Source organism: Alexandromys fortis, unplaced genomic scaffold, assembly GCF_014885135.2.
Source record: "Alexandromys fortis isolate MF-2015 unplaced genomic scaffold, M_Fortis_MF-2015_v1.1 scaffold_197, whole genome shotgun sequence".
NCBI lineage: Eukaryota > Metazoa > Chordata > Mammalia > Rodentia > Cricetidae > Alexandromys > Alexandromys fortis.
The window spans coordinates 698039-718781 of NW_026068072.1; the positions used below are offsets into that span (position 1 = coordinate 698039).

The following is a 20743-nucleotide window of genomic DNA, read 5'->3' on the forward strand; positions in this document are numbered from 1 at the left end:
GCCAAACATGCGGTCCTACTATGTGCACACACAGAGATGTAGTGTACAGCCAAACATGCAGTCCTACTATGTGTGCACACAGAGATGTAGTGTGTAGCCAAACATGCAGTTCTACCATGTGTACACTTAGAGATGTAGTGTGTAGCCAAACATGCGGTCCTACTGTGTGCACACACAGAGATGTAGTGTGCTGCCAAACATGCAGTCCTACTATGTACACACACAAAGATATGGTGTGCTGCCAAACATGCAGTCCTACTATGTGTGCACACAGAGATGTAGTGTACAGCCAAACATGCAGTCCTACTATGTGTACACTTAGAGATGTAGTGTGCAGCCAAACATGTGGTCCTACTATGTGCACACACAGAGATATAGTGTGCTACCAAACATGCAGTCTGTAAACTGAGGTGCTCTTAGATCTACATATAAGTGTAAAATTTATTAATAAAACTATTAAAAACAAATAAGAGTATTTTCCAACCAGAGTATGTTAGAGAGTGTTCTCAGATGAGATGCAAAGAGATAACACTGGAGAGAAAGATGGAGGTTAGACTCCAGCAATGAAGCTTCTCAAAAGGAAGGAAAACTAAAACTACAGCTCCAAAGCCTCTGCACCCGGGAACCAGCTTCTTCACTTCAGAGCCTGCGTGATCACGAGGCCACCCAGCTAAAAACTCAGGCATGGCTGCCTGTGCCCATAACCCCAGCAATCAGGGGCAGAGACCGGCAGGTGCCTGGGAGCTCACTAGCAAGTCAGCACAGCTGAAATGGCTGGCTTCTGGATCATCAAGAAACCCTGCCTCAAGGTGAGGCAGCAAGCACAGGAAACAGAGTGGCAACCCAGGACTCTGCTTGGTTCGGACTACAAACACACTGCCTTCATAATGATGCATTTGACAGCCTGGGGCCCTGATCTGCACACGCTGTGCACACACACCTATCTCTGAACAATGCACCAACCACCTCTTAGCAAACTGGGAACTCCAACCTGCACCCCAAGCACCAGACTGCGGGCACACACCCTGAACAATGGGATGCATCTCTCCTAACAGCCATTCAGCGGTAGACTCCATTCATCTCCCTGCAGTTGTGTCTGAGGTGAGAGCAGGAGACACCGATTGCTCCTGCAGTGGCTTGAGTGCACGTACAGTGAGGCAAACTGTCCTCTGAGTGAACGTCAGGGAGAATCCCCTATTGACTTCATACGCACATTTGGGCATGCGTATAATTAAGTCAGATGCATTATTTAAAGGGGTATGCACACTGAGCAAAGGCCTTCCCAGTTCAAACCTGTCGCCAAGCCTGATGATCTGAATTTGATCCCTGGGCCCCATGTGGTAGAAGCAAACACTACAAGCTGATTGGTTCACACACACGAGAGAGAGAGAGAGAGAGAGAGAGAGAGAGAGAGAGAGAGAGAGAGAGAGAGAGAGAGAGGGAGAGAATTCAGTGATAAGAAAAAACATTAAAAACTGGTCAAAAGACTTAACTGGACCTTGTTACAAAGGAAAATAGATAAATGATCACTGAACACAGCACTCGAGACAATTGGTGATCAGGGAAAGGGAATAAAAAAAATATGAAGATTTCACTAGAAGAGGTCAGGTGCCCGACACCAGCAAATGTGGCTAAGCTCCATGTCCGCTGCTGGCAGGGAAGGGAGCCTGGCGGTGCCTAATGAAGTCAGCCACAGCTGTAGCCTTTGATCAGTACTTCACCCCTAAGTATTTACACAAGAGCGATGTAAACTCAGGCCCACAAAAGACTGGAACACCAAGTTCAGCCCATGCACGGCTTCATTCAGAATGGCCTGGAACTGGACACAGTCCAAAGACCCATCAACCGGAGAATGGATGTGGCCCATCTGCACTGAAGACTGAACATAGCAATAAAAGCAAAGTAAAGGGTTCGAGAGAGCGTGGAAGACCCTCCCGGACATTGTGAAAGAATCCAGATGCAAAAGGGCATGCACCATGCGATGGCATTTGTGTGACTGTCTGGGACGAGCACAGCTAATCTACAGTGGACACTCGGAACAACTGTCGCCCGGTGGGGGCTGCCGGGGGAAGGACATTCGCGCAGCGATGGAAACTTTCTGACTCGATAGAGCTGTGAGTCAGCTAGCTGCAGACACATCGCTAGCGTGTGTGGCATTCAGCCTGGGTGTGCTTGATCAACTCTTACCAAATGGAACCACAAAAATGACGGAGCTGGATAGAGAGAGGTGGAGGTCCATATGAAAATATAGTGGCTAGACGGGCTGGAGCAGTACGCTATCCTGTTTGCTTTACATACACTTTTAAAACTTTTCTATAGCAAAAAAAAAGCTTTTAAAACAATGACCAGTAGATGTCTCCCTACACTAGCCCAGAAAAACCGGACCCAGAAAAACCAAATCTACCTTCCCCATCTTATTGACTGAAATCAAGATCCAAACCACTGGATGGGTACTGGGGACTGAAAATCTGGAAAATCAGTAAGTGCTCTCAACAGTGGAGCCATCCCTCCAGCCCTAGCTGGACACTTCCAGGGAAGAAAAAGTCCCTTATCAGTATCCACACAGTGCTCTAAAAGGAAGGCAGCCAGGTGCCTGCGCACTGAGCCCCCATCATGGCAATCTGGAGACAGCGATGAGCTTATTACAGGTTTATGGGCATTTGATGTATGTGCTTCACTAATGTCAGATTCCTCACCGATGCTCAGGGTGGCACCATTTTTACTCTTGGGAATCTGCTCAGTGCATCCTGGAATCCTTGGACATGGCTTATTTTCCTTCAGCGGCTTCTCTGCTTGCCAAGGAGCCAAGATGGGGCTGTTAGAGATGGCTCAGTGGTTAAGGGCACTCACTGTTCTTATAGAGGACCCAGGCTCAGTTCCCAGCACCCACATCGTGGTTCACAATCACCCTTAAGCTCAGTTCTGTGGGGCGTGATGCCCTCTTCTGACTTCCAGGCACACGTGTGAAGCATAGACATACACGAAGGCAAAATGTTCATCATACAGAAAATAAGAAGGGAAGGAAGGAAAGAAGAGGAGGAGGAAAAATAATCAAGATGTTGCAAAGTTTCATTGGCTTTGTCTCATGCTATCTATACAACAGACACATAAAAACAGTATCAATGCAATTACTGAACACTTGGGTTTCTCAAGGGACATTTGAAGTTAATTCTTTGACCTCACACACAAACACGATGCATCATGATCATAGTGCTCCAACTTCCCCATGCGCTTTTTCCCTTCACATCCCATTTTTAACCCCCTGAAGCTTTTTTTTTGTTTTGTTTTTTGTTTTTTGAGCCAAGGTCTCAAAGTATAACTAAAGCTGATCCTACACTTGCAGCCCCCCTGCCTAAGCCTCCTGAAGGCTTAGGATCCCATACATGTACCACTGTGCAGGAACAGTTTGGATTTTGTGAGATTTAAAAATTGCTATTTTATATGTACGAGTAATTTGTCTGTATGCATGCCCGGGTACCATGTGTGTGCCTGGTGCCCACAGAGATCAGAAGAAGGCATTGAATCCCCTGGAACTGAGGTCATGGTTGGCTGTGAGTTGTCATGTGGATGCTAAGAATTGAAACCAGATCTCTGCAAGAGCTGGCAGTGCTCTTAACCCTGAGCCATCTCTCCAGGCCCCACACTGTGGATTTTAATGAGTTCTCAGTTCTCCGGACATACCTCGTCAGGAGAACACAGTTCTGTGTTGTAATTTCCCTGGAGACAATTGATCTCTATGGCTGGAGTATCCACTAAATGCACATTTAAGGACAGGTATGCCTTCATCACCACCAGCGGTGAGGGAGGACATGTCACGGCATGTGGAGGTCAACAGACAGCTTCTCTGGAGTGAAGTCTCTCCTTCCACGCTGGGTTCCTGGGATTGAACTCGGGGTGTCGGCTTGCACATTATGAATTTTTATCTGCACTAGATCTACCTTCCAGTTCATAGTGTACACAGTCGCCCCAAATGCACAGACAATGACTCCAAGAGATGAAGACACACATTGAAAACACAAGGAGAGACCATCTCCTTCTCGCCGAGACGGCAGCAATGACAGATGCCTGCTAAGACAGCTAAGACCCTCCACCAGTCTGCCAGCTGCTCCAGGTCACCCTGTGACCCCACGGGTCCATTCTTTGGCAGGCTCCCAGGAGCGGTGACAACCTGGTCATGTCGTGGTGAGGTTCCTGTAACCCAGGGGACTAAAGCCACAGTATGGGAGTGAAACATGAATTGCATACGTGTGAGTGAATGTGGTCTTCGTAAAACTATGAATTGTCTTATTTTTAAAGCTATTATTTTCAAATGTAGATTTAAAATGTTATTCATTTATTTTCTTTTATTTTCTATATGTTTGTCTGGGTGAATACAAAGGTCAGAAGAGGGCATTGGATCCTCTGGAATAGAAGTTACAGGTGTCTGTGAGCCACAGCGTGGACGCTGAGAACCAAGCCAATGTCCTCCACAAGAATAAGTGCTCTTAACTGTGGAGCCACCGCTTCAGCTTCCAGAAAGCTGTTGTTTTTAAACAGGTATAATAGGGCCCCAGATCTTGCTAGGCCATCAGAGCCTTGCACAACTGACTCCTGCCATCCCAGTTGGAAAATTCAGCATGTAGACAGCACACCAATGGATAATAATCCAGCCCTGCTAAAAAAGGACAGATTGACATGGATGAGCCCGAGAAAGTTTTACTTGCTGGAAGGTTGAGCCTGATGGGGGAAATGCGAATCTTACCCACTTCTGAGGGAAACAATTCAGGAGGGCCTGTGACCAGGCAGCCACTCCAGTTGTGGCCAGTGTAGAAGAAGCAAGCAGGGATACCATGGTGACATGTGACAGTTCCAAGAGACCACTCTCCAGACTCAGAGATAACACCACACCACAAACAGTTCTGCAGGCTACACGGCACCAGGTGCCTGTGGGGGGCAGGTACCTGAGGTGACTGGTGGAAAACAGATGTGGAGAAAAGGACCCGTCATTTGGCCAATGTCAGCGGAGACTAAAGCAGAAAGGGTCCGACCCCAGAATCCATGTACTCAGAAAACGTGCGTCATATTGGTGTGGAAGAATCGAGAAACACACGTCCCGTCAACACTGTGCTGCTCACAGCTGCTGGAGTGAAGGCGGTACCACTGTGTTCCTCAATATCCGTCCAGTCTCCAAAAGTGGCACGTTCAAGGGCACCAGGTCACAGTAGTGTACAGTCCATTTCAAGGAAGATGCCAGGTGAGCATCAGCGATACATCCATGCATGATGCAGCTCAGGGACCACGGAGGCCACAGGGAGGCAGGCATGGTCCTCCACACCACATGGTGGAGGCAGACGGACTCTTGGGATGGTTTGCATTTTTACTACGTTTATTCACGGGAAGACACACATGCCATGGGGCATCAGAATCAGGGGCAGAGTCGGGTGGCTTCAATGCCAGATCATCCACCTGCAGAGCCGTCTCGCTGGCAACACATAGATTACAGTAACAGAAGAAACTACTCAGGTAGAGCGTGGCTTTAACCCTAGCCCTCGGGAGGCAGAGGCAGAGGCAGAGGCAGAAGGAGCTCTGAGTTTGAGGCCAGACTGGGCTACAGAGTGAGTTCCAGGACAGCCAGGGCTATGTAGAGAAATTCTGTCTCAAAAAATAGGAAGGAAAGAAAGAAGCAAGAAATAAAGGGAGGGAAGGAAGGAGGGAGGGAGGGAGGAAGAAAAGGAGGAAGAAAGGGAGGGAGGAAGGAAAGAAGGAAGGAAGGAAGGAAGGAAGGAAGGAAGGAAGGAAGGAAGGAAGGAAGGAAGGAAGGAAGCAATGCACACAAAGGCCAGAAGAGGGTGAGACTGGAGTTATGGATGGTTGTGAGCCACCATGGGGGTTCTGGGAACCTTGCCCAGGTCCTCTGCAAGAGTGACCATTGCTGGAGCTAAAGAGATGGCTCAGAGGTTAACAGCACTGCCTGCTTTTCCAAAGGTCCTGAGTTCAATTCCCAGCAACCACATGGTGGCTCACAACCATCTGTAATGGGGTCTGGTGCCCTCTTTTGGCCTGCAGGCATACACACAGACAGAACATTGTATACATAATAAATAAATTAAAAAAAGTGACCAGCGCTCTCAACAGCCGAGCTGGCTCCTTAGTTCCGCCACCATATATTTGGAGGCAGTATCTCTCGATGAACCTGAAGCTCATCGGTTGGCTAGCTTAGCTGGCTAGCAGGCCCCAGCAACTGTTTATAGATGGCACTCTGTGTCTAACTTTTTTTTAAAGATTTTATCTATTTATTTATTTATTTATTTATTTATTTATTTATTTATGTGTACAACATTCTGTCTCCATGTATGCCCACAAGCCAGAGGAGGGTTCCAGATCTTATTACAGATGGTTGTGAGCCACCATGTGGGTGCTGGGAATTGAACTCAGGACCTTTGGAAGAGCAGCCAGTGCTCTTAACCACTGAGCCATCTCTCCAGCCCCTGTGTCTAACTTTTATATAGGTTCTCATACTCGGGCAGCAAGCGCTACCCACAGTGCCACTTCCCCCCTCCAGGGCACTTGGATTCACAGGACTGGAGTTGCAGGCAGCTGTGAGCTGCCCAAACTCCGAGTCACCTGGAAGAGCAGGATGCAGCCTTAACTCCTGGGATTATCTCTAGCCCAGGATGGAAGTGTGTAATTATTGAGACTTTGGAGAAAAAATAATGATCATATTTTGTCTCAAAGGAGGTCTCAAACCGTACGCTGATGAGGTAGAAAGCTGGGCTGCAGCCCCTGGCTACCCACCTTCCTCCACACCCCAGAACCAGCAAGAAACATGAAGTTTGGGGGATGGTTCACAGCAAATATTTGGAGACTCATAGTTTGGGGTACAGTTCCCCTTTGAGTCACTGTGTGCCGAGTAACAAATGCTGGTTATGTCCGCACTCTCTCCTGGATTTAACAGACAGCCACCCACCCTGACCAGAAGGCCGTTCGTCACCACTCCCATGGCCCCCATTCAGTCTGTTTGCTGTGGTCGGACTTCCTTTTCTCTGACTCTCTCCAGTGGTGAGTGTTAGCCAGAGACCTCTGCCCATCTTACTCTAAGAAATGGAACCTTCACACAGCTCAGCTTGCTTGTTCTTTCTCATTCCCTCTCCTCACTACACTCGCTGGACCCATGCTGAGGGTCAAGCACAGAGCTCCCCCACCCTCACTCCAGGGTGTGAGCACTTGGCTGATGCGCTGTCTCCAGCCCGTGGGCTTAGAGGCAGGACTCAATATTTGGCACTGGTTGATCTCAAACCTGCTTTTGTAGCCCAGGCTGGCCTTGAAGTCACAATCCTCCTGCCTCAGCTTCCTGGTTACTGAGGTGACAGGAGGGTATCACCAGATTTGACACATTGTTTTTCTTGGTGTCTAGGAAGAACTGCTGTCTCCTCGAGCCCCCTAATACTGGCTGGAGGCTTCTGCTCTATGAAGATGGACTAGTTTCTTTTATTTTAAAGCTGTATAAATACACACACACCACACGAGACGGAGGAGAGAGACAGACAGGCAGAGAATGCACATGAAAACCCAAACTGTGACTGTCTTTGGTGTGAAGGGAGGCCAGAGGATGAGGCACTGATGAACTTTCTGGGGTACTAGAACATTCTATCTAGACCCAGATGCTTAGACAAGCATATGGTTTATAATAGTCCAGCAGGCTCCACATTTTTTTAACATACTTCCCATATGCAGGTGACACCCACAATAAAGGGGCTGTAAAAGCCGTCACATCCCAGTTCTAACGCTCAGAGGGAAGTGGATGAGAGCATCTCTCTGCAGAGGCCTGGACTGCCATCTTTCATGCTTTCTATGTATAATTGTACTCAGAGGCCAAGAGAGTGGGAACCCTCATTTCCTCTGGAGAATTACACTCCTGGGGCGAGCTAGCAAGTCACCTTGCTTTCTTCCTACCTGCAGAAAGGTTTTTTGTTTAAGTTTTCTACAAAGTCCTGAGGTTGTCTCCTCCAAACCTTCACAGAGCAAGGCATTCAGGCTCCATTTTGCAACCAAGATCCATGACCTGTCTGTCCATGGCCCTACTGCACAGACGACAGAGCCATTCTTTGTACACGATTTCAGTGTGTTTTCTTTCTGTCGGAGAGAGGGGAAGCAAGGTGGACGACGTTTGGGGTTTGTGAACTGAAGTTCCTAGAAAGAAAAAATGCCCTTCTTATAAAAGTTTTTGCAAGGCTGAGGGTTCCAGTTCACGCATCCTCAAAGAATGCCAAACACAGGTGCATGTGGCACGAATGTCGCCTGGAGCACCAGGAGGCTGCTGCAGCCAAGCCACAGCTCCCCCGCATTAGTGGAGTTGAGGAAGAGGGAGAGGGAGGAGGACAGGCTAGACCCTGCATGTCAGTTGTCAAATTAGCGGCAAAACAGCCCTGAAACTGATGTTCACACTGCGCCAACTCAGGAAGCTCCAGAAGCTTCCACCACTCAGACACGAGCACCAGACTCTGTCCTAGAAAGACATCAAATAAACAGAAAGAAAGGAAGGGGGGGGACGACAGACCTAATGTAGTGAAGGGAAGGCGGGAGCCCCCAGGCCTGGGGTCTGGGGCTGGTGGCTGAGAAGTGGCTGCGTGTCCCCTATGGAATGGACAGAGGTCGGGGAGTTGCTTCTCTTTCCCAAACCCAAAGGGGGAGGGAAGTAAGTGAGAAAATCGCCTGAGTTCAAGCATTCCTTTACAACCACAGCTTTAAATACTAAATGTGTTTCATGGCTGCCATCTTGAAAAACATTAGTTAGCCAAATGCGCCCTTTGATTCCCATCTGGGATGGAAGCGCTGGCCGATAATCCATTGAAACGGTCCCAGCACAAAGGCCTTTCTGCGACAATCATGGTGCTTGTGAAGGACAACATTTTTGTGTGTAAAATAAAACATTTTAATGCGCTACAATCCATTACACAGATAGCCCTCCATTTCCTTTCAGTAATGATTCATTAGAAAACATTTAACGTCACTGTCGATTTCACACTGGGCAGTCTGGGCACAAAGGACGAGAGATGGCCCATTTAGAAAGGCTAGAGCCTTCTTTTCTAATCTGAGAGACTCCAAGGAGGTGGGGCCCGCAGGACACAACAGGCCGGCTAAATTGTGCAGTTAACGGTCAAAGCACCCCCCGCCTACTTTGACACTCATTTCAAGATGACAGCGAACAATAGAGTTTTGTTCCATGCAGCCCTTTCCTGCCTGCCGCCTACATCAGAGTGCACAGGGAACCCGCCCGACACTTCACCCACCTGCCTCCCCCTCCCTGCCTCGTCCACTCCCTCCCTGCTTCTTTGCCAGCTCCCCCTTTAACACAAAGAGACAGGTGAAGAATATGAGAAAAGCGGCCATTCAGCGTGTCAGCTTCCATAACACAATTGCCTGTCAGGTTCCCTGTGAGCACTCAAATGTCTGGGTTGAGGCCAGACAGCCCGCTCTGAGCTAGGTTAGTTAGCGGGTGAGACAGCTCGGCACTCACTCCTTGTGCCCTCCATAGAATGCCCCTCCTGGGCAGGGAGACTGCAAACCATCCTTAATAACAGCAGTAGCCAGAGTTTGCTCTCAAGGCAAGAGATAGCGCGTCAGCCCAATGAAGAGCTAGGTGAACATGCCTTTTCTGTCTGCAGTTCCAAACATTGGCTAACAAAGCAAAAATTGTATCCAAAGCCAGAGACCAGCCTATAGGAGATACTGGAAAATTCTTAGAGACTTTAAAACACACACACACACACACAAGATCTCATCAGGGTAATCATGACCCTTGCCAAAAAGAGTAACCCTTAACCCTGTCAGGGCATCTGACTGGGGACCGAGCAAACACGCGTGCACACACATTCAGGCACAAGGGGCTTCTGACATGCTTTCTGTGCTGACATTGTAGGCCACAGGCTCTCAGCGATGCAGAAGAAATCAGTGGGGGGGTCAGACACGGTGGCTCACACCTGTAAGGTCTCAGAAGGCCGAGGCAAGAGGACTATGAGTTCAAAACCAGCCTGGGCCAGAAGGTGAGACTCTGTGCCATGTGTGTATGTCTCTGTGTGTGTCTGTATGTGGTGTATCTGCATTTCTGTCTTTCTGTGTGTGTCTGTGTTCTGTTTCTGTGTGTGTGTGTGTCTGTGTGTTTCTGTCTCTCTGTGTGTGTCTGTGTCTGTATGTTTCTGTCTTTCTATGTGTGTCTCCACAACAGTGGTGTGTCTGATTGCCTCTGACTCTGTGTGTTGTGTGTGACTCTGCATGTGTATGTGCCATTGTCTCATTGTGGAGCTGCATGGCTGCTACAGAGGCAACAGGTCTCCCAGGACTTTCAAGTCTCTCTCTAGGGCCTTGCAGTCAATGTGTGTGGAACAGACTTCCTGTCTAATTTAGCCAAGTTCCCTTGGGAACCGAGTCCTTGAATCTGTGGTGCTTAAAGTCATAGCACTAGTAGAACAAAGTGAGACCACAGATGCAGCCGCGTCTAAGCAGTCCGATGGTTTGCTCTACCCCCTGGAGTTGTGATGCGTCTAAGCAAAATCTCAGCCAGGCTTGGCAGAGCCTGACTGTTCCTAGCGCTGAGACGGGAGGATAAAGAATTCAGGGACAGCCTGGGCTACATCACAGATGCAGACAGATAGGCCAGGCTCTCAGGAAGCCTCTTGGACAGTGCTCTCCCCACTTCTGAATACAAGGCTGCTAAAACTGAAGACAAAGTCTGTTCAAGGATGGATTTGAGGCCGGCAGCCCCGTGGTTGAAATGGAGGATTATCTCCTCATCTAACGACCAGCAGACAGTTAGCGTTTTACTATCCAGATGCCTCTTAATCACCGATGAGTGTAATTACAAATATCAGCAAACAGAACGATGCCTCTAAATTACCTCGAGGATTAGCTGGGCTGCTGGGAGAGACAGTTAGGGCGTCTTAACTGGCTCGTGGGAGTCGCGGGTGGAGGGAGAACAGTTACAAGCCTATGGCCACACTTCTCAGCTTAAGTCCTGGGTGAAGGTGTAGAAAGCAAGACTCGTGTTTCCTAAAATAAGCCAGATGAGCACTTCCAGAGGCTGGAGAGTTGGTGCAGGGTGGAGAGTGTTTGCTGCTCTTGCAGAAGATGTGCATTGGGTTCCCAGGACCCATGTGGTAGCTCACAACTGCCTGTAAGTCTACCTGCAGGGGATCGACACCCTCTTCTGGACTCTGTGGGTACCCATACATCATTTCAAAACAATAAAGATAAGTCTTCAAAAACATCTGTGGAGTTTACAGCCTCCTTCAGCAAAGCCACACATAACCCTCCCTGAGGTCACAGAAGCTCTCTGTTGGCCGCGTGGTTTGCATATGAACTTGTGAAAGAGGCACTTCCAGGTGCGTGTTCCTAGAGGCTCTTCTGGCTTTGTGTTCCTGGAGGCTCTTCCGGGAGTGTGTTCCTGGCTCCTCAGCTGCCTTCTCCAAGAACAGAAGAGTCTCTGTGGTTTAGGAGCCCATGGCAGAAACCAGCAGTGAGACATGTGTGTACCTACGTGGACTGGCACCATGAACATTTTCCCTGTTGGTGTCCCCCGCTCCTGCCAATCCTGGTTCCTCCTCACATCAGTCTTTGGGTTAAAAGGAAAATTATGACTTCACAATGTTTAAAAAGAGTGTTTGCAGGTGTGTATTTATATGTGCATATGTGTGTGTGAGAGGGTTCACATGTATGTGGAAACTGGAGGTCAGAGTCAGGGTATCCTCCTCAGTCTATGTCTACATCATCATCACCATCACCATCAACAACCTTATCACCATCAACACTCTTACCACCATCACCACCCTCACCACCATCACCATTCAACACCCTCACCATCACCACCCTCACTACCATCACCATCACCATCAACACCCTCACCCTCACCATCAACACCCTCACCACCATCACCATCAACACCCTCATCATCATCCCAGAGGCAGTATTTTTCACTGAACCTGGACCTTAAGGATTCTGCTGGGCCAGAGGGTCAGTGAGCGCCACGAATCCTCCGTCCCTGCCTTTTCAGTCCTGGGATTGTAGGCGTGTGCTGCTGCATAGCGCTTGCGTGGTAGGCTCTCTACCCACTGAGCATCTCCCCAGCTTCGGACTTCACAGCCTTTGCTCTTGACTCGAAGTTACCCACCAATTCCCTAGAGGTTGCTCAAATGGTACTTGGGTGAAAAGGGCTGTGACTTGCGGCACACACAGACATTGTCCACATCTAGAATGTTCAGGTGAGTGGCCTTAGCTAAATGCTGAACAGAGAGCATTCAGGTTAGGAATTTTTTCAGACTTTGGAATGTGTAAACCTGCAACCTGGACCGTAGGGACGCTAGCCGGGTCTAACCTCGGAATTCGTCTGTCTCATGCACACCCCACATCTGATACCTTCCTGAAAAGCTACTGGCCACTATGCTCAGCCCATCTACCTTATCAAGAACTTCTCCCATGGGGAAGGTGTGGAACTTTTCTTTAGAGAAAAATCACTCTATCCCTGAAAAGTCACAGGCTTCCAGATTAGGAACGCTCAACTTTTAGTTCTTAGACTTTTAGCGCATAGCAGAATTACTGGAAAAGTTTCAAGAGAAAAGCAAATGGTCAACCCAGAGATCCACTCATTCTCCAGCACATGCAAAGTCCCTGAAGTGAGAGCAGCTGGGACACGCACAGCCCCCCCCTGTGATCCCCACCCCACCCCGTCACCTCAGCCCTACCCCTGAACCACACACAGCCCACCCTGTGATCCCCACCCTAACCCCATCACCTCAGCCTGCCCCTGAACCACATTCTGCTTCTCCACAAAACTCCCCATTTCCCTGTGCTCTTTCCCTGCAAGACTCAGGCCAGTCACCTAGGGAAAAATTCAGCGTGAAACTAGAGATCAAATATGAGGGAAATTCTCGCTCCCCGAGATAGTAGGAATGTAGTTGTGCCAGTTGCCAGGGCTGGGAGAGAGAGAGGCTCAGAAAGGGGGAAGAGGTGGCCAAGATCCAAGAGTCCTGCAGGCTCCAACTACAAGGAGCTCAGGGCTTGGTGCATACAGAACTGAGAGACGAATTCCTTTCTCCTCCTACACCTAGAAACACCCAACCCCTCTTCTCAGACACCAGCCGTGCTCATTCACCTCTGTGGCAATGAACTTGCCCAGCACAGCAGGAGCCCATTCTTCCTGCAGAGATGGCCCAAAGGCTCTCATCCCAGATGCATAGGAGAAGACGCTGGACACACACTGACCCCAGAGGATGTCATTGGCACTCAGACTCCTTCCTGTTCCTGCAGCCACACACACTGCTCGGTCATGAAAGTTTAAACAACGCAAAACTCTAGGTAGAAACTGGACGTTCTTGGTAGGATGCTTGCTCCCCAGTGGGCAGCTTCTCGGGTTCCCAATCCAGGACAGTAGTCTTGGGCATTAGAGGCTGGGATTTTTGTAGTTTATCAGGAAAGAGGAGGGAGGGGAAGGAGATGGAGACGGAGGCAGAGAGGCAGAGAGACAAAGAGACAGACCTCACAGAAAGCATCATTGGGGACTTTTTTTAAAAGGAAAAAATTTAGGGATGTGTAAAATTATTTTAAAACTTCTCCAGTTTTCACTGTGACCCTGACTGATCTGTGCTGAGAGGAAGTGGACAGTGTCCTTGTTAGATAAGCAGCTACGGAGAGATGCCAGTGGACACACTTAAAAAAATATTTTTCCCTGGTCTGGTGATTGAAAAAAAATTGCATATTTACTTTAGATTTTCTGGAAAATGCAATAAAGAGAATAAAAACAAAATTTGTAATTCTGCAGCTCAGAAGTTACCTGCAATTTTTGCTCATTGATGGATGAATGGATATAGGAAATGTGGAATATATATATACATATATATATATACACACACACACACACACATATGCACATGCACCTGAAAACACACACATACACACATGAGAGGGGAGGGAGGAGAGGGGAGAGGGAGAGGGAGGAGGAGAAAGAGAGAGAACTCTCTGGAAAAGAAGGCGGTCCTATCATTTGCAGCGACATGAATGGGAATGGGGGACATTGTTCAGTGAGATAAGTCAAGCCCAGGAAGAAACAAGACCAGATCACATGATCTCATGACAGGTTGAAGCTGGGAGCTGATCTCAGAGGCTGAGAGAAAAGAGGTAACCAGGGACTGGTAAAGACACAAGGGAGGGAGAGAGGCAAGAGGGTGTTTAGTGAGGGTGACCGGGGCTGTGTGGTGCACAGCAACCAAGTGGAGATTGCAAAGCAGCTGGCATAGAGGAGCCTGACTATTCCCAGCACAAATCATAACTGAGGTGATGGACCTGCCAACGACCAACCAAAACACGTGTCTTTATCACATGCCAACTAAAAAGTCATATATCCAGCCGGGCATGGGGGCACACGCCTTTAAATCTGGAGGCAGAGGCAGGAGGATCTCTGTGAGTTCAAGGACAATGGTCTATGGAGTGAGTTCCAGGACAGCAGGGCTACACAGAGAAACCCTGTCTTTTAAAAAAAAAAAAACAAGCAAAATACATATACCCATAAAAGCACACACATGTGTGTACTGCAGTGCTGGGGATTTTGTGTGTGCTGGTTGCATGGGTGTGCACCCACGTGCCTGTGGGACTAAGGGTGGATGTGAGGTGTCCTCCTGGATCAGATCATTCCTCCCCCTCTTTGGAAACAGAACTTCTCATTGAACCTGGAACTCACTACTTGGACTGGCCAGTGTGCTCCAGTAATCCTCCTGCCTCTGTCTCTTAGCCCTGGGATTAGAGACTCACACCTAGTGTTGACATGGGTACTGAGGGCTCAAGTCTTCATGATTGAATGCCAGCACTTTTACCCATGGAACAGTTGCACCAGGACACAGGCTCAAGTAGGCTTTTAAAAGAGAGAGGACCGTTCCTTCTGATCCTCTCCACTCCTGTGCGTGTGCATGTGCGTGTGTGCACACGTGTGTAAATACAGTAGGATAATGATTTGTGTGCTCCGTATCACTTTGACATGGAGCATAAACAAAATCTCTCCATAAACAAAATCCACCTTCAAACATCACATGGGTGGAAAGTACTGGATTCTTGGGCCAGCGCTGCAAGGTTAGCAGTTCACTCAGGAGCTACGTCTGTTTCTTAGTAACATCGCTGGATCACATTAGTACTGTCTGGGTCCAGCAGTGACCTCTGGTTATAGCATTACTCCTAGGGACTGTAACCACAGCCGTCAATACTACCTCTTACAGATTTCTTTTTAATGCGTGTGCACACGAGTGTGCTTGTGGAAGCCCAGGGGGCGGCCTCAGGTGTCCCACTCAGGAACACCAAACATCAGCAGGGTCTCTCACTGGCCTGGAGCTCGACAGTCAGGTGAGGCTGGCTGGTCCCTCCTGTCCCCACTGTCAGTACTGGAGTTAGAGACATGCACCCTCATGCACTGCCAGCTTTTGTGTGGGTGCGAGGGATCTGAACTCGGGTCCTCATGTTCAAACTATAAGCCCTTCATTGACTGAGCTGTCTCCCAGCCACAAAGTGAAACGATTTTGTGGCCTCTAAAGTAGCTGTAGGCTTTCTATTGTCTTTGAAGAGCAAGTGGCCTGGATACATTTTGTCCTTTTAGGTTCATGTATTGGAACTTTGGTCCTCAGTTTGGTAGTGACACACTTAAGAGGAGGAGCCTAGAAGTAGTCCTTGGGTCACTGAGGGGTTAAGGGCCTTCTTGGGGACAAGTTTGGGGACAAGTTTGGGGGAAGAGGTGTTCTGGGGATGAGGCTAGAAGGTCCCCGGTGCTTTGCTCTCTTCTCTGAATGTGATCTTTCCCCAAGCTCCCTGCTCTTGAACTCCCAGAAGCAGGAGCTAAGTAAACCTTTGTTTTTAAAACAAAGTTACCCAGCCTCTAGTATTCCATTAGTGAAGAACTAAAAGCATCAGCTTGGAGACCTGAATAATTCTGACTGCTAGGAATGCAAGCATGACCTCGAGATGGTTATTGTAAGAGTTTTGTTTTTAGTAGCTGAGAAAATCGGTGGCTATTTTCTAAGCCATACATATAACATATGTCCCTAGAAATTTATAATCTGTCTCTGTGTGTTGCATGTGTGTGCACATGTGTGCACGTATGTACAAGTGTGGGTGTGTACACATGTTAGCTTGTGTACATCAGGTGCCTTCTCTTATCACTGTCTTCATGGAATCCAGACCTCAGGGACACACTCTCCTGGCTGGACCGTGAGCCCTGGGATCTTGTCTCTCCCCTCCTCCCAACTTCTAAGCGAGCTAACCAAAGCAGGCTTCATTGGGAAGTCACTTACTGTCCTCAGTTCCCGTGGCAAGATGACATGGGGCCTGGCTCTCCTAGTCTGCACCAGAGGTCTACTGGAGGGAAAGACCCGACATAAGCATTTTTCACAGCAGCTCTGTGAAAACACGCGGGCCCGCTTTAGACAGTGCTGGTATGGAGCTACGGAAGTCAGACTTTAAAGCAGCAGCAGAACAGAATGTACTGGGGTCTTGACAATGGAAAATGCTTTTTTTTTTTAAAGATCAGAATGGGGGCACAGCCTCTGTTTTCATTTCAGAGCTCAGCCTGAAGTTGAACTCTTTGGTGCAGGTAACTCAGGGTCTTCTTTACACATAACACTGGGCCAATGGGATGGCTCAGCGCGGGGAGGGGGAGCTTGCCTCGAAGCTGCTGTCCCAAATTCCACTCTGGGGTCCACGTGATGAGTTGAAAGAACCAACTGCTGTGACTTTCCTTTAGCTTCCACGTGCATGCTGGGCACACACACTCGAGATGTCCCCTCCCACAAATAAATAAAATTTTTGAAAAAGTAATGTTTTACTTTGAGGCTATGTTAATAAAATAATATCTCAAGAAGGCCCTTTGCTTGAGGCATAGCAATTCTGTTTTACACCAACTATTTCTTTCATTGGATTCAAGTAAAATCAAATGTTGTTAGGAATAGCTCATCCAAATCTTAAAAACATGTGACTTTCTGTCCACAGCTATTCCTAAGAAGGACAACGGCCCCGGACATGGCTGAATAGTTGTTTCTGAGTCATTGTGGAATCTTGAATGACCTTTTTTTTTTTTAATTAACCTCCTACAATTCTTTAATACTAAGCTATTAGACATGTGGGCCGGGAAGATGGTTCAGGAGAAAAGGCACTTGTCCAGAGCCTGACCTGAGTTAGATTTCCGGGAACCTCATGGTAGAAGGGGAGAACTGACTCCTAGATGGTGTTCTCTGCCTCCCACACATTTGCTGTGGCGTGCACATTCATGTTTGCACGCATGTGTGTGCATACACACATAAATGTCATAGAATGTGTAAAAATGCATATTAACTGGGCAGTGGTGGCACACACCTTTAATCCCAGCACTTGGGAGGCAGAGACAGGCAGATCTCTGTGAGTTTGAGGGCAGCTTAGTCTACAAAGTATGTTCCAGGACAGCTAGGACTGTTACACAGAGAAAACCTGTCTCAAAATTCAAACCAAAAACACATACCATCAAATTAGGTGGCCCAACATCAACTGCAAAATGAAAGGTGAGACCTGCACCGACACCTGTGAGGCTTATCTGACCCTGTTATTGAGCCCAACGTGTTACACACCCTTCACTGCCTTCGAGGGGACCCTGTAGACAAGGGACAGGAGTTAGCAGCCACGGACTGAGGGCAGAAACATCTCCTCTCCACTGTCGGCTTGTCCCACAAGTCACAGATGCAACCTCTGGGCCAGAGCGCACACCGTGCCGATGGTTTTAACTTTGCTCAGAAACTGAGGCACAATTAGGTTAAAGTAACCTGCAGGGCCAGAGTGTAGGGACGTTCACCTTCTGTTTTTACAGCTTATGTGAGTTCGTAATTATTTTTAATAAAATGTCATTGGTGCCTTTATCTGTTTTAGACAGCGAATGACATTATCTTTGAAGGAATGCCGGACAAAAGGGTTTGGGGCTCAGGGAAGCAATTCTTGGAATGAGAAACACACTGGGTGAAGCTTGCTGGGGACAGAGTTACTCCAGACTTGGTCTATTTGGGTCTCCACTGCCACCCTAAGCGCAGTTTCTGGTGACAAAGGCTCATTTCCAACCTTGTTATGGGAGGAAGTTGGGGGATGTTTCTCCTAAAAGAATCAACATAGCTTGTTGTGTTGGGGACAGGCAGGGCAGCTGCTGCTTCCCGAAGCCATAGGTCCTCAAGTGGCTTCAGCAGAAACCTGACGCTTTCAAAGGCAAGCTGGGAATTTACAATGAAGAAGAATTTTATTTAAAACCACGCAACTGCAGGAAGCCCAGTCCATATGCTTGCTGGAAGATGTATTTCAGGATGCCGACATGGCTCATGGATACAAACTTGAGGATCTGAGTTCAAATCCCCAGAACTCAAATACAGCCAGGTGAGGCAGGAAGCACTCATCTGTAAGCCCTGCACTCTGACAGCAAGTGGGGAAGCAGAAGGAACAAATCCAGAAACTCACAGCCTAGCTGGCATAGCGCATGCAGAGGGAAACAAGAAGAGAGATCCTGTGAGAAACGAGGTGAAAGGTGAAGGCTGACACCCCAGGTTGTCCTCTGACCTCCACATGTACTCATAACACATTCACACACACACACACACACACACACACACACACACACACACACAGAGCTATGACATTAAATGCTACCTGTGACCTTGTTTGAGGACAGGCCTACCTCTTGCATGTCTGTGAACTCACCCCTCTACCAAGCGGCCTTTGTCAGTCAACACTCAGATGTTTTACAGCAACGGAACAGAAAGCCACCCCCCCACACACACACACCTCAAGGCCAACACTGTTGTAGGTCCTGGTTGCCAAGGCAACAGTATTTGGTGCTATAGAAATGGATAATGGCTGAATGGATCCATGACAGACTGTAGCTGGTGTTCCTGGTGCAGGAGGCTCCTGTGTGTAGCTACTAAACTATTCTGACTACATGTGTGACCACTTCTGTGATCCCTTTGGTCACCTAGGAAGAGAAAGTCCATGAGTAAATCGTGTTCTCTAAACAGACGTGCTGAAGTCATTCTTTTTTTTTTTTTTTTTTTTTTTTTTGAGGTCATTCTTTGGGGAAGAAAACAAACAGAAAAATCACCCTTGAACGTACACGTAGAATTAACTCCTAGGAAAAGGTAAGGGGTTTACACTAGGCTGTCTCTGCCCTTGGTTGTTTCTTTAGGTCTTTCCTACCCCTGACTTAGACAGCTTGAAGTTGCTATATTTAAATTCAGTAGTGTCTCTGGAGTAAAGAAATTACAGACACTCCTAGACAAGGAGGCAACAGTCGCTATGGTTCTCTTCAATGCTCCGTCTAGGCTAACACAACCACCACGAGCTGCCTACGTGGCTCTTCCACCTCCAAACACACAAGCCACATTTCAAGGCCTCAGAAGTCACCCTCGGTTCATAGTTCCCGCACTGGACAGTATGATAGTGACCACTCTGACATGACAGAAAGTTATGCTGTCTCCAGTTTGAAGCACACAAGAAACTCGGCTCCGCTTCACCCGCTTTGGTTCTAAAAGACCACACGTCACCCGGGCGATGGCCGAGACACATCTACTTGATGACCTCAGACCAAACCTTTCACCAAACAAGGACAGAATTTCATATGCTAGCCCAAGTCTTTCCTGCCTGCTGGAAGCCCAGGGGAACCGTCACTTAGCCCTGGCAGAAGAGCAGTCCCCAGCAAGGCCACCTTCGAGCCCATTACCTTGGATTCCATGCTGCTGGGAGGCAGAGCCGTTGTTAGCCCTGCTCTGCTTGAGCCGTGCAGAACTTGCCTTGCAGCAGCTGGCGATCCTGTGACATGTGACACTCAGCATCAAGGTCCACGGAGATTCTAGATGGCCAAGTAGAAGCTAATGAATAATTCACAGGGGGAGGCAGGGAGTGCACCCGAGGGAGGCTGCCCACCTGAAGACAACTGGAAACCAGACTCCCACCAGATCACATTACAACCACTGCCAGCCTCTGATTGGTCCCTCAGATGACTGCTGAGACCAGCTAGGGCCCTCACTGAGCTGCACTGGCACCTATTCCTGCTCTACAGACACCAGCAGGAACTCTCCATTTATACCCTCAGACATCGGCTGCAGTTAGTAAGGATGCGTATGTTGGAAGGGGGACTTAGAGCTCTGGGTACCATCCTCTGCTATCCAACAAACACAAGGCAGGCTTTCTGTCATGACTGGATAACTGCCTTGATCGCCTTCTGATGGTGAAGGTAGTGATGCCAACGTCCCCTTTCCCTGTCCTCAAAGCACCTCAGTCACGTGTCTGTGGGGCGTGATTCTACCTCCTCCTGTTGTGCTTGGTCCAGCAGGTGACTCTCCCAGAGCACAAGGTTAACCGGGATAATGGGAAACAAGGATACTTCCTTAGAAACATCCAGGAAAGGAAGGGCCCAGCTGTAAGTCCTCCTCCTCTCGGTCGATAGTCTAGAGCATGCGAGCCTCAGGGCCATTAGTACTGCCAGAGCAAAGCAGCCTGCCCCCAGTCTGCTCTGCTGTCGCTGTGAGAAACATGGGACTCAGTCAGCTTGGAGAGGAAAGGGTTTATTTCAGTCTACAGGTTATGGATTGTGTCCATCATCAATGGAAACCAGGGTAGGAGTTCAGTGAGGATCCTGGAGGCAAGAACTGAAGCAGAGACCATGGAGGGAGTATCAAGTTCCTGGTTCTCCAGCTGCCTTTGTTGGGATAGCACCACTCACAGTGAGCTGGGTCCT

The 20743-nt window shown here is 48.5% G+C and overlaps 1 protein-coding gene across 3 annotated transcripts in view; it reads right to left on the reverse strand.

The window, feature by feature from the left end:
* Myo1h (myosin IH) overlaps positions 1–19893 on the reverse strand; it is a 64855-nt gene extending 44962 nt beyond the window's left edge. For 2 of the 3 annotated variants that reach the window (XM_050121103.1, XM_050121102.1), the window contains exon 1: positions 19727–19892. In XM_050121103.1, the coding sequence (XP_049977060.1) occupies positions 19727–19738 (12 nt within the window). In that variant the 5' untranslated portion in view covers positions 19739–19892. Of the gene's footprint in view, positions 1–19726 lie in introns of all 3 variants that reach the window. The other variant, XM_050121105.1, reaches the window with a different exon arrangement.
* Positions 19894–20743: the final 850 nt, after the last annotated feature.